The sequence below is a fragment of the Plodia interpunctella genome, chromosome 29 (assembly GCF_027563975.2).
Source record: "Plodia interpunctella isolate USDA-ARS_2022_Savannah chromosome 29, ilPloInte3.2, whole genome shotgun sequence".
NCBI lineage: Eukaryota > Metazoa > Arthropoda > Insecta > Lepidoptera > Pyralidae > Plodia > Plodia interpunctella.
The window spans coordinates 4,158,887-4,173,553 of NC_071322.1; the positions used below are offsets into that span (position 1 = coordinate 4,158,887).

Below are 14,667 nucleotides of genomic sequence, written 5' to 3' on the forward strand. Positions count from 1 at the left end.
CAAAATAAATTTTAATACTAATGCGATTGATTTCAGATTTCTTTGAACTGCATTAGAATAATTCCGTAAAAGTTGATGTAGGCGTGAGGATCCCAGTATTTGATTTATATTAATTTTGATATCTCTGATTGTTTCTGAGTTAACGGTCTTGTCAGACAGACAAGCGAAGGATTCTGTATTTACCTTTTGCGGTATGGAACCCTAAAGCATAGTCTTGCAAATGTATGTCAAGACAGAGCGTAATTATCGAAAACTCAAAATTCTATTATTTTTCTTAATCTCACGGATTAATCTAAGCAACATTGTAACTATGTTAGATATAAGATATTTGACTAAAGTGCGTGACTCAAGAAATGTTGTTTTATTTTTGTACTTGAAGAAAGAAGACTGTTTAATTGTAAGTTAGATTTTAAAACCTTTACGTATATAAAGAAGTAAATGACAACGTCAGACAATTGTAAAAAATATATACATATAGTTTACATAAAATAGATATTATTCATGAGATCATTATTGGTCATTCATAGACTGTAACAATGAAGCTGGATATTATACGAATATTCAAAGTTGGTTGGAAATTAAATTAAAAAATAATATTTTTAAAACAAATTAATTCATCATGAAAGAACTAAAATTTTGTAACAATTTTTATTTAGAAATCATGACCATAAACGAACTGTCGAACAAACACAGCTTTTTCGCTATTACTCAATCGTGACGTCACGTTAGTGTATCATTCAGTATGGAACGTTTGGACGAGTACAAAAATGTGTGATTTTATTTTTGTCATTATTTTGAAAGAATTGTCATTATCACTTTTTCACTGGTGTTTCTAATGATATAAGGGCCTTCGAATAGTAATCAACAAAAAAAAAATTGTCATCTGCCCTATTATGTATATAAAAAAGTGTGTATATTAGAGTGGGTTGTTGTAGACTGAAAATGATGACGATAAAAAATATTTTACATAAATACATACAGCATGTAAGTTTTTATTCATATTGTATTTCATAAAATGAAGATAGTGGAAGTACCTATATTATAGTTGTGTAGAATAGGATGTTTGCCAAGGCCAAAGAATTTAAAAAATATTTATATAATCCAGATAAAAATTATCTATTGAAGATCACATAGCTGTATGTACTGTACATAACAGAAATAAATATTTCTACTGGGTATTTATTTGCAACTAGATATAGCCCGGGGCATCGCTCCCGTGGGAATTTTGAGATAAAATATAGCCTATAGCAATCTTGGATAATGTACCTTTCTAATGGTGAAAGAATTTTTGAAATCCCGCCTCAAACATACAAACTCACAAACGCTTACCTCTTTATAATAATAGTATAGATTTAAAATATATTTTATTGTGCCTCTGCTTTGTTCTAAGTACAGGTACTTCAATTGCTAGTAATTTGTAACTCGAAGTATTACAATATTTTTGAAAATTTTACAACGTTACTGTTATTGTCAAGTTTATAAATAAATTATATACAATTATAAAGAGTATATATCTGTACGAAGGTGATAATTCAGTAAAATTATATAGTTATACATAGGATAAGGGAAATTGATTGAAGCAAGTCACTGGACTTGCGGACTGGCGCTCGACGGCTGAGGAAGAAACCCGAGGAATACGCTCAGATGAGAGAGTTAGGAGAACATTTAAACATTGAGAAAATATTCCTTCAATCAAAAAGTAAAAGTCATTGCGCGGTGCATTCTAAATCTATGGTTAAATATTAACTGTAATATTGTCTCTTTCTGTCAATATCAACTATCGCAACGTGCGTGACAGTGACAAAACACTTAGCATACATACTTTAACTTTTTTATGATTAAGATTGCATGCAATATTCTTAAAAACCCAGTAACGAAGCCTTTCAGTGGGTGTTTATTCATTTTATTATTTTTGTCAATTTCTTTTATTTATTATAATAACGGAAAATTAATGCTACGCTAGGTAATTTATTTTATTCGTAGAGTATCTTAATATAAATAGTAGGTGCGTATATTGATAGTATTGGGCGCACATTCGAATAATTAAAAAGTTATAGATTAATTACCGACCGTGGCGTAGACTTTCGAATATAAATATGTCAGTGTTACTTGGAAAGCATAAAGTCAAATTCAATTTAATTTTACAACTAGCGAAGCAGTAAAATTTTAGGGATCCGTATTCAATTTGAGAAGCGCTGGTGCTGTAATGGTTAAGTCAAGACGCCCGATCAAGGTCCCAGGTTCGAATCCTACTGGTGTCACATGAGTTACACCAATCTGACTCATGTGTAGTAGTTTTCATCGACCACCACTTGCTTCCGGTGAAGGAAAACATCGTGAGGAAACCTGCACACTGGTTTATTATCAATTTGTGTGTGAAATTGAGAAGGCAATGGCAAACCACTCCATTGCAACTCCATTGCACTCCAACCAAACAATGCCAAGAAATTTTTTGTGTGTGTTTATCACCACGCAATGACCACGACCCTCAACCATGAGGAATAAGACTACGAAGAAGATTTAATTTGAACAGTTGGTATAGCCGAGCCCGAAAATTCGTTTGCGTGCGCGTTTCGAAATATGTAACATATTTTCTTTCAAATGAAATTTCCACAATCTTTTGAATAAAACAGAACAATAAATTTTTTATACGGAACCATAACTGAAACAAGAGTCACTCTTGGCAATATCTCGTGCAGTCACTTTATCTATTACTTCACTTGCGGATAAGCCTTTAGAATGTATTTCATAAGTTTAGTATTGTTTCTGTTCTTTGAAATTTCTACGTGTAACCTGTGGGAGAAAGGAGTGGTTCATTATTCTATAAATACAAAGGACTATGGTGTGTTTCTTTTATATATTACTAGCTGCGCCCCGGGGCTTTGCTCCCGTGGAAATTTCGAGATAAAAAGTACCAAATGTGTTATTACCAGATTATTTTCTTACCCGTGTAGGTACCAAAAACGTTCAGACGAGAGAGAGAGTGAAATTCTAGAACTTGAAATGGTTAATGCAACCCAGAATTCAAGATACACTCAATTTTATCATTTGATTTAAATAAGTATCAAATACAATTTTAACACTAACACCAATTTCAAAACAATCAGTCCGGTAGATAATGCGTGACGTGACGAGGTAACAAACTTTCGCATTTATAATATAGGATTGCAGAACTCTATTTCTTTCACATCCTCTATTGTGTCCGAGGTTGCATTCGGGATTATAACGCCGCGAAGCGCAGTATCAGCTAAAAAGTAAACCTTGAAATTTTTGAAGAGTGCTTTATTAAACATCCGGCCGCCTGCCTGACGTCAACCTTTCTTGGAAATGCTGTTGTTACCTGTAATCTACGCGAGTGGTGGTCCTATTCTAAGGCGGAACCACATGTAATTATAATTTACGAGTAGATACACTACACCCATGCAATATTTCAAGAACCTAGATTAGTTGAGTAGATAAACTTACTTTCGCATTTATAATTATTAGTAAGAATGTTTAAATATTGGCTTCACGATGGCTTTAATGTAAGTACCTAAGTCCTATTTTTACTTGTAACTTTTTGACGACCTCGGTGGCGCAGTGGTAAGATTCTTGCCACTGAACCGAGAGGTCCCGGGTTCGATCCCCGGTCGGGTCATGATGGAAAATGATCTTTTTCTGATTGGCCCGGGTCTTGGATGTTTATCTATGTATGTATTTATTATAAAATATAGTATCGTTGAGTTAGTATCCCATAACACAAGTCTCGAACTTACTTTGGGGCTAGCTCAATCTGTGTGATTTGTCCTAATATATTTATTTATTTATTATTTATTTATTAATTAGCGGCCCGTCCCGGCTTAAACCTTCCTCAGGAATCATTACTATCTATTGGTGAACCGCATGAAAATCCGTGCAGTAGTTTTTGAGAAAGAGACGGATGCGGCAGAGAACTTTGTTTTGTATTATGTGGTCGTCCAAATCAAAAAGGATCTTATGGCGGCCGGCACTAAGCCATTATAGCCGTTGTTTTGTATTCAGCAATAAGTGCCAGCCGCCATAAGGTACCTTTTCATTTGGACGACCACATTTGTAAGGATGGCGTGAAGAAATAAGCTTGTGAGATAAAAGATTTGATTTTGACACCATTTTCCTAGACCCCCACTCCCAGGACGTGATGATGGAAACGTTTAGGAAGATCCAGAGCGCGGTGTGCGTGAAGTTCTTCAACATGCCCGCGAACCACACCGCGGACAGCCAGCGCGTGCTCTACATCCACAACCCCAACAGGGAGAAGCTCTGTCCGCCGAGGAGTTACGATTTTAACAGAACCGTTGTCGTAAGTTTATATATTTATTAATTCGGAAGACCAACAACTTTAAGTTAACATTAACAACGACTTATAAAACAGGTGATAGTCATTTTCAGGCCCACACACCTAGAAAACACATTAAGTGACAATAATCATCAAGCTACCTATCCAGTAAATCGATACACTTTTACCCGCGGCATCGCCCGCGTTAATTTCTCACGGGAACAGTTATGTGCTTCTCTATATAGGTTACATTTATATGCAAAATTTCAAGAAGATTGGTTGAGTATAGCGTGAAGAGGTATATACCTAACAAACCAACTTACATTCGCATTTATAATATTTGTTATCATTAGACCTTCAAAGGCACTTTTTCACGTCAAAATTTTATTTTTGTATTTCTTAAAAAGCTACATACTATTGGAATTTTGGAACGACCACGAAGAAATGCCGGAAAGAACTAATTTAAACAGCGTTAGTCCCTATCATGTCAGAACCTACTCAAGATACATAAAAGTATTGTCTCAAAGTTAGTCTTATGATATTTGAAATACTATAGTTGCACCTGTGGCTTCGTTCCCCAAAAAGTGCCCTATATTATTCCAGGTTAAATTCTACCGGAGTATCAAATTTCATAACAATATGTCCAGTAAATTTTACCCACAATTTCGTATTCAGCCATTTAGCATATTATTTTTCTTGCAGGACATGATAATCGGCTACAAATGCGTAAACGAACGGGACATCGTCCGATTGATGGTGGACATGTTGAAGGCGAGCATTCACAAATCTGGTAATTCCCATGAATGGACGATCCTGGAAGTATTTCGACCGTCGTCCTTGCCTCCTTCAAATTTAACAATGACAAAAAACAGAAACACGTTGCGAACGTCCACATGCTGTCTCTTTCATCGTGTAAAAAAGAGAACGTAACGTTATGCTACGTATAGTTTTCGAAACGATCTTTCGAAGAAATTTAAAGAATGATAAAGAATGTAGTGGTCGTTGTCTGTAACACATACTTTTACAAGTTTACATATTAATAAATGGCTTAATTTTCAGAAAACATCGTGAACAGCTACGATTTATTGAAGAAATTTCAAGAAAAGGTATGTAAACTACTGTGTAGGTACCTACTGTTAGTGATTTTATCGGATAGTAGTGAAACATGTGTGTCTGTGTCCCTAATATTGTTATATTTGCTATGAAGTAGATAAACCAATGGTTAGCAGAGATACAGAAATAAACATGACTAATACATTTCATTTAGCATTAAGTTCGCCATTTGTTTATGGTTTTACTAGGAACTTCTCCATTCCACTCAGGGTCGCGTCTCCTCTTAGCCTTGAGCCAGAAAACTGCCCCGGGTTGTCATGGGCTTCTGTATATTGGCCCACCATTTGGAAGATATGGTTATTAATAAGAACAATAAAGATTAATAACAAACAAATATTGGTTGGTGGAGTTAATGGCGCAGTCATATAGGTCGATACAAGAATGATATAATGGAATGAAATGAAAAACAATCCGGAATGGCCGATACTCCTTATGTATTCGTAAGGAAGGAAGTCAAAATCAAATCATTTATTCAGGAATGAGGCCTCCACAGGCACCTTTTCACGTCATATTCTAAATTAAATGATATTTACCAAAACTACAAATTACTACATTTCGGACCGACCACTGCTGAGAAGAAATGCCGAAAGAAACTCATTTGAACAGTGTTGGTCCCTATCATGCCAGAAGGGCTTACCATTTTTTGTTGCTTACCATTTTTAGTCTTAACATTCTACTTGGGGCAAAAAATAATTTTTTGTATGTATGGAAGTTTGTTTGTAACGCGATAACTTTCGAACAGTTGGTCCTATTTTGACGAAATTTAAAAGGTATGTAGGATCTGTCAATGGAATTTTAAAGTTCGTGGGGCAACAAAATCGGTTAAGCCGTTTTTGAAATAATCACAATTTAAAAAAAAAATATTGTGCTCGCGAGATCTAGTTCGCGGCGAACAACAAGTTAAATATAAATTTATGTATCAATTTTTAGGTCTGTGTCCCAACGGTGGAGACGTTTAAATGGAAATGGAAATAAATTTATTCATAACATACTAATATAGCTGACAGTGATGATTGGTTCCAGGACATGCAACCGGATCAAACGTCAGTGCTGAATACAAACGACCGGAACTACATCAACGCCCACTATTTCCACGAGTGTGGCGGTCTGACGCAACCCAGCGCGCCTTCCAGACGGCGGGTAACTACTTGACACTGTTCAAATAATAGATTATAGCTTTTTGAGAAATTATAACTAATTGACAGAGCGAGCGAGGTCTACAATTCGATTTGGGGCAAAAATACGTTTTTTGTATGTATGTGATACGATAACTTCGTTGGTCTGATTTCGATGAAATTTAAAAGGTATGCAGGATCTGTCAATAGAATTTTTAAGTTCGTGGGGGATCAAAATCGGTTAATTCGTTCTTGAAATATTCACAATTTTGTAAAAACTCAATCAAAATTCATTGTGTTCACGAAGTCTGAGTTCGTGGCCAACAACTAGTATTATAATACTAGTATTATAATACCGCATTTATAAATGCGGAAATATGTTTGCTTTACCTCTTCACGCTTTATCTAATCTCAGTAAAGTCTCATTATATAAGTCTTGTTTAATCTATTATATATTTATTCATTGTTCTATAACAACACTTGTCTGCATGTTTATATATTTCTTCTATATCTTTGTATTTTAATATTTTATTTTTTTGTCTAATTATTTAATACTGTTATGTTTACTGCACCCTCTTAGTTTACTTGTGTCTCTTTCCATCCAAAGGTTGGCTGGAAGAAATTGCATTAGCGAAAGTCCGCCTTTGCACTCATTATGTTTGAATATCTTGTTATAACTATACTCCTTTGTAAATGGTGCAATAAAGAGTTTATCTATCTATCTAATCCACCAATGTTTGTCCGATCGGACGACATGAACTTTTATTCTATTGGTTCGGTTTGGTAGTTCTATTGGCTGAGGAACCTAAAACACTCGGAAAAAGTGACAGAATCTGACAACTAAGACCAAGCGATGTGGAGTAGAAAAAGTAGGAAAGCGGACACTGGTCTCCGACGCTCAAACGATCAGATGAAAGAGAGAGAAAGAAAGAGTATTAATTGTAAATTATTAATATAGACAAGCTCGGTGGCGCAGTGGTGAAGTGCTTGCCACTGAATCGAGAGGTCCCGGTTTCGATCCCCGGTCGGGTCATGATGGAAAATGATCTTTTTCTGATTGGCCCGGGTCTTGGATGTTTATCTATATATGTATTTGTTATAAAATATAGTATCGTTGAGTTAGTATCCAATAACACAAGTCTCGAACTTAATTTGGGGCTAGCTCAATCTGTGTGATTTGTCCTAATATATTTATTTATTATATTTATCCAGGTTTACGACGAGGACGCCAGCTCGGAGTACACCCCGCAGAACAGACAGTACTACCAGAACAAAGTGTGGCCGATGGGTATAGTCGTTTACAAGGTCGCCCCGAAACTAAGTGAGTTTCGCGCCTCAGTGTCTTTTGTACACTGCACAAATTTTGTGTGTCGATATCAAAAGAAATTGACGACAAAAATTGATTAATTTTTTTGGTCTCCCATACAAATTGATTGGTCAGATGATACATAGATACATACTATGATAACATACTGGATCTATTTATATCGTACGTAAAGTTTACCTATTTATTGTAAAATTGTTCTTATTTGGCACGTGAAAACCAGATAGTAATGTGAATTGCATGCAGGAATATTAAGCATTAGTCTGATTTGTAAAATTTGGAAATATAAATAAAAAATTAATTGATAAAATTGATTGATAGATGATAAGTACGTATATTAAAGTCAAGTTTTTTCGCTTTTCTTTCTTTTGGATGTATTTATATTCAATGTACTGAGCATATTTTGATTTGTTCAGCAAATAAAAAAATTAAATCTACCCTTTATAAAGAGTAGGTACAGCGTGCAGTGCGCGTACCCTATTGGTTATAAAGTATATCATTGTCAGAACGAAGTATGATCTGTAAAGAAAGTGATGAAAATAAATAACGTCGCTGTCTCCTGTCGGCCGGCAACAATGTAGGTACCTTTTTTTTAAATGTAATCCAAGTTTAACGCTTTAATGATAAATGATACAAATTATAATAACACAACAATAACAACACAATTACAATTAATTCATAAGGATTCTTCCGGAATAGATCATAGGTAGTTACACCCAATTTCACAAATAAATATTCATAAACACAAATTACATGCACACACCCGACAAATATTTCAAAAATACGAACTTAGCACGAAGAAACTTGGAGTGTGCTTGCAATAGGCGAAGGCTCAGTGTTAAAAAACTCTTTGGTTAACTAGACTTTTATGTTCTTAGAAAATAAATCGTTTTTTCAGTTCTTCCTATGAAGGTGGACTTTTCATTTTCTATAAAAAAATCTTTTAACATTTTTTGGCGACCGTTACTCTTGACGTGTTACTCTGAACATAATGCCCAGCGTTGGGGGGCTACCATGAAACACAACACACGTAGCACGTCATTGGTTCGATACGTTCTTTTTTTTACACGACGCGTACACGATATGGGAAAAAGAGACAGCATGTGGACGTTAGTGACGCGCTACGTTTGTATTCTTTCGTTGTAGACATTCTGATTTTGAATCCTCGCCTTCTGCGAGAACCGGAGATGTTTTGTAAATATCCCACTATTTACTACAGGAACGTCGCCCGATTTCACGGCGCTGGTGAGAGTGATGCACCTGCTGGAGTCTCAGAGCTGCGTGATGTTCCAAGAGGCCGCGGTCGATGATGTGCTGGACCCGATGAACGTGGTCAGCTTCGAGGAGGAAGGCGAGAAGTGGCCCAATCTGGGCTTCCTGGAAGGAGTGCAAGTAAGTGTGAATTTGGTAGATGCTACATTTGATTTAACCATTTATCTTTGTTACCATTCTATTTGGAAAAAAAATATATTTTTTTGTATGTTTGTTTGTTTGTTTGTTTGTTTGTTTGTTTGTTTGTTTGTTTGTTTGTTTGTTTGTAACGCGATAACTTTCGAATCGTTGGTCCAATTTTGCTGAAATTTAAATGGTATGTAGGATATGCCAATAGAGATTTTGAGTCCGTGAAGTATCAAAATCGGTTCAGTCGTTTTTGAAATATTCCCAATTATGTAAAAACTTATGGAGTTCGCGGTGAACAACTAGTAACATCAATATGGAAATAAACCACCTGCCTATTAAAATGATTTATTTCTAGACGTTAAAGTTATCATCGATAGCGCGTTGCGAAGACCCTGGGCACTCGTCGCACGCGCTGATGATGATGATGAGGATCCTGGGGCTGCCCATGATGTCCAACCGCTACGACCGCGACAACTACGTCAAGATACACTGGAAGAATGTGCAGAAAGGTGAGCGGCTCTTGAAACCCTTGGTACTTCTTTCGGCCTCTCGTGTTCTTGGTTACTTTCGGATCGGCGACGCCGCGGAGTCAGCGTAAGAAATAACGATAAACATGTTGAAGATTTGTGATTTTACAACCGGCTGCCTTTTATCAAAGTAATACACGTGACGCTCAGGCATTAGCAATACACTTTATGTAGATTCGTAGACATTTGAAGTAGGGCTCTTGTTACAGGTGAAGAGCTATACTTAGAGAAGGCACCGGAAGCGGCGTGGCTGAAGAGTATCCCCTACGACTTCACCAGCGTGACGCACGCGCCCGCCAACTTCCTGTGTCCGGGCTGTCTCACCACTTACACTGTGGAACCCGTACAGGTTACCAATTCTCACCATCGAGTCAAAGTGTGACGCAGCGGACCAATCACATTGCAGTGTGGTTGACAATGGCGCAATGTGAACATCTCACTTCGAAACGATCCGATAGTGTGAAGTGAAATGCAAATCCGCACTTCTCCCAATCTGCATCGCAAATTCGTACCATCGAGTTAATTTTCTAGTATGAATGCGATTAATTTTAGGCATACGAATTGGACTGAGTCACATTGGAATCGTTACGTAAATATTGATGGTAGGCCTACCTGCTGTTGTACCTACTGAGAGATATTTGTATACATACGTATTATATTTACCATTCTTGTATGTATGTATGTATGTATGTACATGGACAAACACAGATTTTGCAATAAATGTTTTTGACTTTGACAAATATATATAGTTATTCGAATGTCATCCTTATTGATTACTAATAATGTTGAATTTTTAATAAGTACATTTCTTTACTTAATGTAACCGTTGAAAATAAATTAAAAGCTTATTGGTTTTACAGTTTCTTTCTGAACACTTTAAAAAGTGTTCAAAATACTCTATTCGGATTAGACTCTGGGGGGCTACCATTAAAAACTAAAACACTACGTCATTGCGTCCACGCTTTTTTTTTACACGAAATGGGAAAGAGACAGTACCTATATGTGGACGCTTGTGTTTATATTAGTAACGTGCTACGTGATATGTTTCGTGGTAGACCTTCTGGTTTCATTGCGTGGTCTTCCACAGGATCACCTGTGGCACCGCACGCTAGAGATAGGTCGCCAGACGCGTCTCTCCGAGAGCGATATAAGGTTAATCAGTGCGGTGTACGCTGATCAGTGTCAAGCTAGGTACATACCCGTGCTGATGCCAGACGACACAGCAAACAATGACAGAGGTGAGTTTTGTTTCCGTTGACTTAGAAAATTAATTTATGTCACGAGCGACTGATCAATATTTAGTATTATAATAATTCATAATGTCGGCTACACACTAACCGCGGTACAGTTCGTGTTCGTCGTATTTGAAGCGGTGGTAGTGTAATGGTTAAGACGCCTGTGAATCGAAAAGTCCCAGGCTCGAATCCTACTCGTGCCACATGAGTTTGTATACCAATCTGACTCATGTATAGTAGTTTTCATAGACCACCACTTGCTTCCGGTGACGGAAAACGTCGTGAGTAAACCTGCGCACAGGTTGCGTAGTTTTAAAGATATGAGCCTAAATAACGAAAGACAGACAAACAGCGACATTGTTTTTAATATTATTTATTACTTTTACAGCCTCAGAAGATAATGAATATGGCGTCACAGATCAATCACATGGCAAGGTCGGTAAATAATTATGGTTGCTGTTTTACTAATTTAACTAATGTACTTAAATAAATAACATTAACGACAACGGATGCAGACAGAGAAAGCTATAGATACCACATATCACTCTTACAAGAAAGCGTATTAGAATGAAACAAAAATTAAAAAATAAGAGAGCATTAGGTAGCTTGTATCGCGGGTCCGAATTCAAATTCAAAATTCTTTATTCAATTTAGGATGATATACATCACTGACGTCAAAAAATTACTTAATTAAACTAAATCTACTGCCGGCTTCCAAAGCGCAGCTCCAAGGACGTCAAATAACAAATATAAGTCTTAAACATATATTAAAAATTAGGAGGACGAATTTACATCATTATTAAAAATGACAAAATTTGAATGAATAAATAAAATAAAAGTTATGAGAAGGGTTTCAGGGGTGTAAGAAAACGAAGTAGTCTCATATAAATTGTCTGTCACTGTCACTTGCCGGTTAGTAGCTGACTGCCGAGCACAGAGGCGTCGGGACAAACGGCGCGCTATATGACGTAGTGCGCATGCGCGATGTATCACGCGATGCGCGCGCAGGTGTTTGAAAGAGATAGCGATACATTGCTATTCTCTATATCGCGTCGGCAACCGACCGCGGGAGGCCCGAGTGGGAAGGTCAGATGTACGGTGGTTTGTACATTTGTAAATGTACAAAACGTACGTAATAATGTCATAAATCAATGAGGATACTGCACCATGCTTGGGCCAGACATTATTGTCGTTCACATAATCGTCAGACTTGTAATAAGGAATACATGTATCTAAGTTTGTTTGGGCCCCTCTGTTCCCATTGTAATAAATACACTTTTAGTACGATTGGTACAGTTATCTTTATTTGCTTTGGTTTTCTAGTACACATTTATTGTGTCGCTTTTTCTAACACCCTCGGTGTTCATAGAAATATAAATATACGTATATTTATTCGTGACATAAAATAGGTATATTTACAGACAGGAATTAACATGTCCAATGTACCAAGTGGCATGGACACGATTTTAAGTTATCACTTAAAATCAGTGTCCTTAAAATCACAAACAACTCATGACGACCTCGGTGGCGCAGTGGTACGATTCTTGCCACTGAACCGAAGAGGTCCCGGGTTCGATCCCCGGTCGGGTCATGGTGGAAAATGATCTTTTTCTGATTGGCCCGGGTCTTGGATGTTTATCTATATATGTTATAGAATATAGTATCGTTGAGTTAGTATCCCATAACACAAGGCTCGAACTTACTTTGGGGCTAGCTCAATCTGTGTGAATTGTCCTAATATATTTATTATTTATTTATTATACCTACTTAGGTACCTTTGAAAAGTTATAATTTTTGTTCACTTTCTGTAAATGTACCTATATATTTTTATTTTACGAATAAATTCATTTCTATTTGTTATTCCAGTCAATATAATTTTATATTAGGTGGGTACATTATGATAGACGATGTCGCTGATTTCTTTCATTCCACCCGCCTTCCTGTCAACATATGCGCATGCGTGAGTTAACATTATTATGTATGTTGACAGGATGGCAGAGACAAAAAAAAGTTGTGCCACATAAAGGACGAAGAATACTTTTTCGAACTAATGCACCAGGCGCCTGACGGACGTTCAGACTGGTCCATCACTGACTGGGACTAAGTATCACATCAATCTGACTACAGATGCTTGACACGGCGATTGAAATTTGGAAACTTACAAGCATAGACAATGGCAAGGAGCTGGCGCAAACAAATAAGATGACTATACTATACAATTACCGGCTCTCTCATACAAAACGTGCATGATATACGTTGCAAAACCGGGCACAATCAATCCCATTTTTTTATGTATTTCTAAAACGAGCTTTATCTTTCTTGTATGATGGAAACCAAGAATATTATGATGTCTATAGTTATCTCCGTCTACGACTTCGAAATGCCATTTTCTTGTCAAATTTACTTGACAGCTACGATACACTCGACACCGGGCCAATGTTCGGATAACCTTGTCGATTTATATGATATATACAGGGTTACTGGTATCCTGACGCATAACCTTCCAAAGGCGCATAAGGTACATAGAGACTAACATCTTTTTTTCTACGACTTTTGTCTAAACGTAATAAATACAAACATTTTCCTATTTTTAGTTTTAATGTCGTTTCTATAAAACGTTAACCCTATGCCGTTAACCCGTTACCCTTCCGCTACTGTCTGTCATGCGTAGAATCGCAAATTAAATTGTATTTTTTTTTATATGAAAACAAAACTACGAATCACGAAAAGTCGTAGAATAAAAGTTGCTTGTTTTGATGCATCCAGACTCTTTAGGAGGTTTTGTGTTTGATACCAGTAACCCTGTAGATATAGCCGGGTTTTCATTACGTTACACCTAAATAAAAGCTCTGATACAAACTTCGCAATTTTAATTCATTCGCGTGTCGTTAGAGCCTTAACATTACGCTATATTTTTTGTACTAATTTAACAGTTACATGAAGTTTATCACGATTTACCTGAAAATCCACAAAATGGAATGACGTCCGCTGCAATTGACGACGAATTTAACACGACGTCAGCTGTTATTGAAGAAGAGGAGGAAGAAGAATAGATAACCATTTTTGTATTTTGATTTTTTTATTATATATTACATTGTTTTTAAATGATTAAATATTTATTTCATAATGATATATCGTTCTGCGATTCACCTATGTTTTTCCACACTCTGTAACATAGTATTAATCTATGGATAGGATGTCATTTTGCGCATGCGCATTAATGTGAAAAATCCGTATAGAAATTTTAGGTCTTGTAACAATATTGAGGATTTACTTGGAGGCACTTAACAATTTTTTAAATTTTTTTGACGACCTCGGTGGCGCAGTGGTAAAGTGCTTGCCTCTGAACCGAGAGGTCCCGGGTTCGATCCCCGGTCGGGTCATGACGGAAAATGATCTATTTCTTATTGGCCCGGGACTTGGATGTTTATCTATATATGTATATGTTATAAAGTATCGTTGAGTTATGATCCCATAACACAAGTCTCGAACTTAGTTTGGGGCCAGCTCAATCTGTGTGATTTGTCCTGATATATTTATATTTAAATACAGGAAAAAGTTAAACGAGGAGTGAATTGTATGAAAATCATGTCTGTCCCGCTTTCGCAGAGAAATTAACGCGGGCGAAGCCGCGGTAGCCGGCGGCGGTCTTAAGATT

The 14,667-nt window shown here is 36.6% G+C and overlaps 1 protein-coding gene across 2 annotated transcripts; it reads left to right on the top strand.

Annotated features, from left to right (window-relative positions):
* The first annotated feature begins 127 nt into the window (after nucleotides 1–127).
* On the top strand, nucleotides 128–14,122 carry LOC128682290 (uncharacterized). 2 transcript variants are annotated; one of them, XM_053766929.2, is made up of 12 exons: nucleotides 128–2,842; nucleotides 4,137–4,318; nucleotides 4,997–5,084; nucleotides 5,354–5,400; nucleotides 6,431–6,547; nucleotides 7,735–7,843; nucleotides 9,066–9,238; nucleotides 9,603–9,756; nucleotides 9,984–10,123; nucleotides 10,862–11,012; nucleotides 11,398–11,444; nucleotides 13,943–14,122. In XM_053766929.2, exons 1-12 carry the CDS (start codon nucleotides 2,740–2,742, stop codon nucleotides 14,060–14,062), a joined length of 1,431 nt encoding a protein of 476 aa, XP_053622904.1. In that variant the 5' UTR covers nucleotides 128–2,739; the 3' UTR covers nucleotides 14,063–14,122. The 2 variants fall into 2 exon arrangements, with proteins under 2 accessions (XP_053622904.1, XP_053622905.1); XM_053766930.2 differs by lacking the exon at nucleotides 13,943–14,122 and adding an exon at nucleotides 13,000–13,936.
* Nucleotides 14,123–14,667: the final 545 nt, after the last annotated feature.

What these genes read in the sequence shown, in the direction of transcription:
- LOC128682290 (XM_053766929.2), top strand. Translation starts at nt 2,740, where the DNA reads ATGTATTTCATAAGTTTAGTATTGTTTCTGTTCTTTGAAATTTCTACG. An exon ending in ATTTTAACAGAACCGTTGTC is followed by an intron (nt 4,319 to 4,996) that starts GTAAGTTTATAT and finishes TTTTTCTTGCAG; the next exon opens with GACATGATAATCGGCTACAA. An exon ending in TGAAGAAATTTCAAGAAAAG is followed by an intron (nt 5,401 to 6,430) that starts GTATGTAAACTA and finishes GATTGGTTCCAG; the next exon opens with GACATGCAACCGGATCAAAC.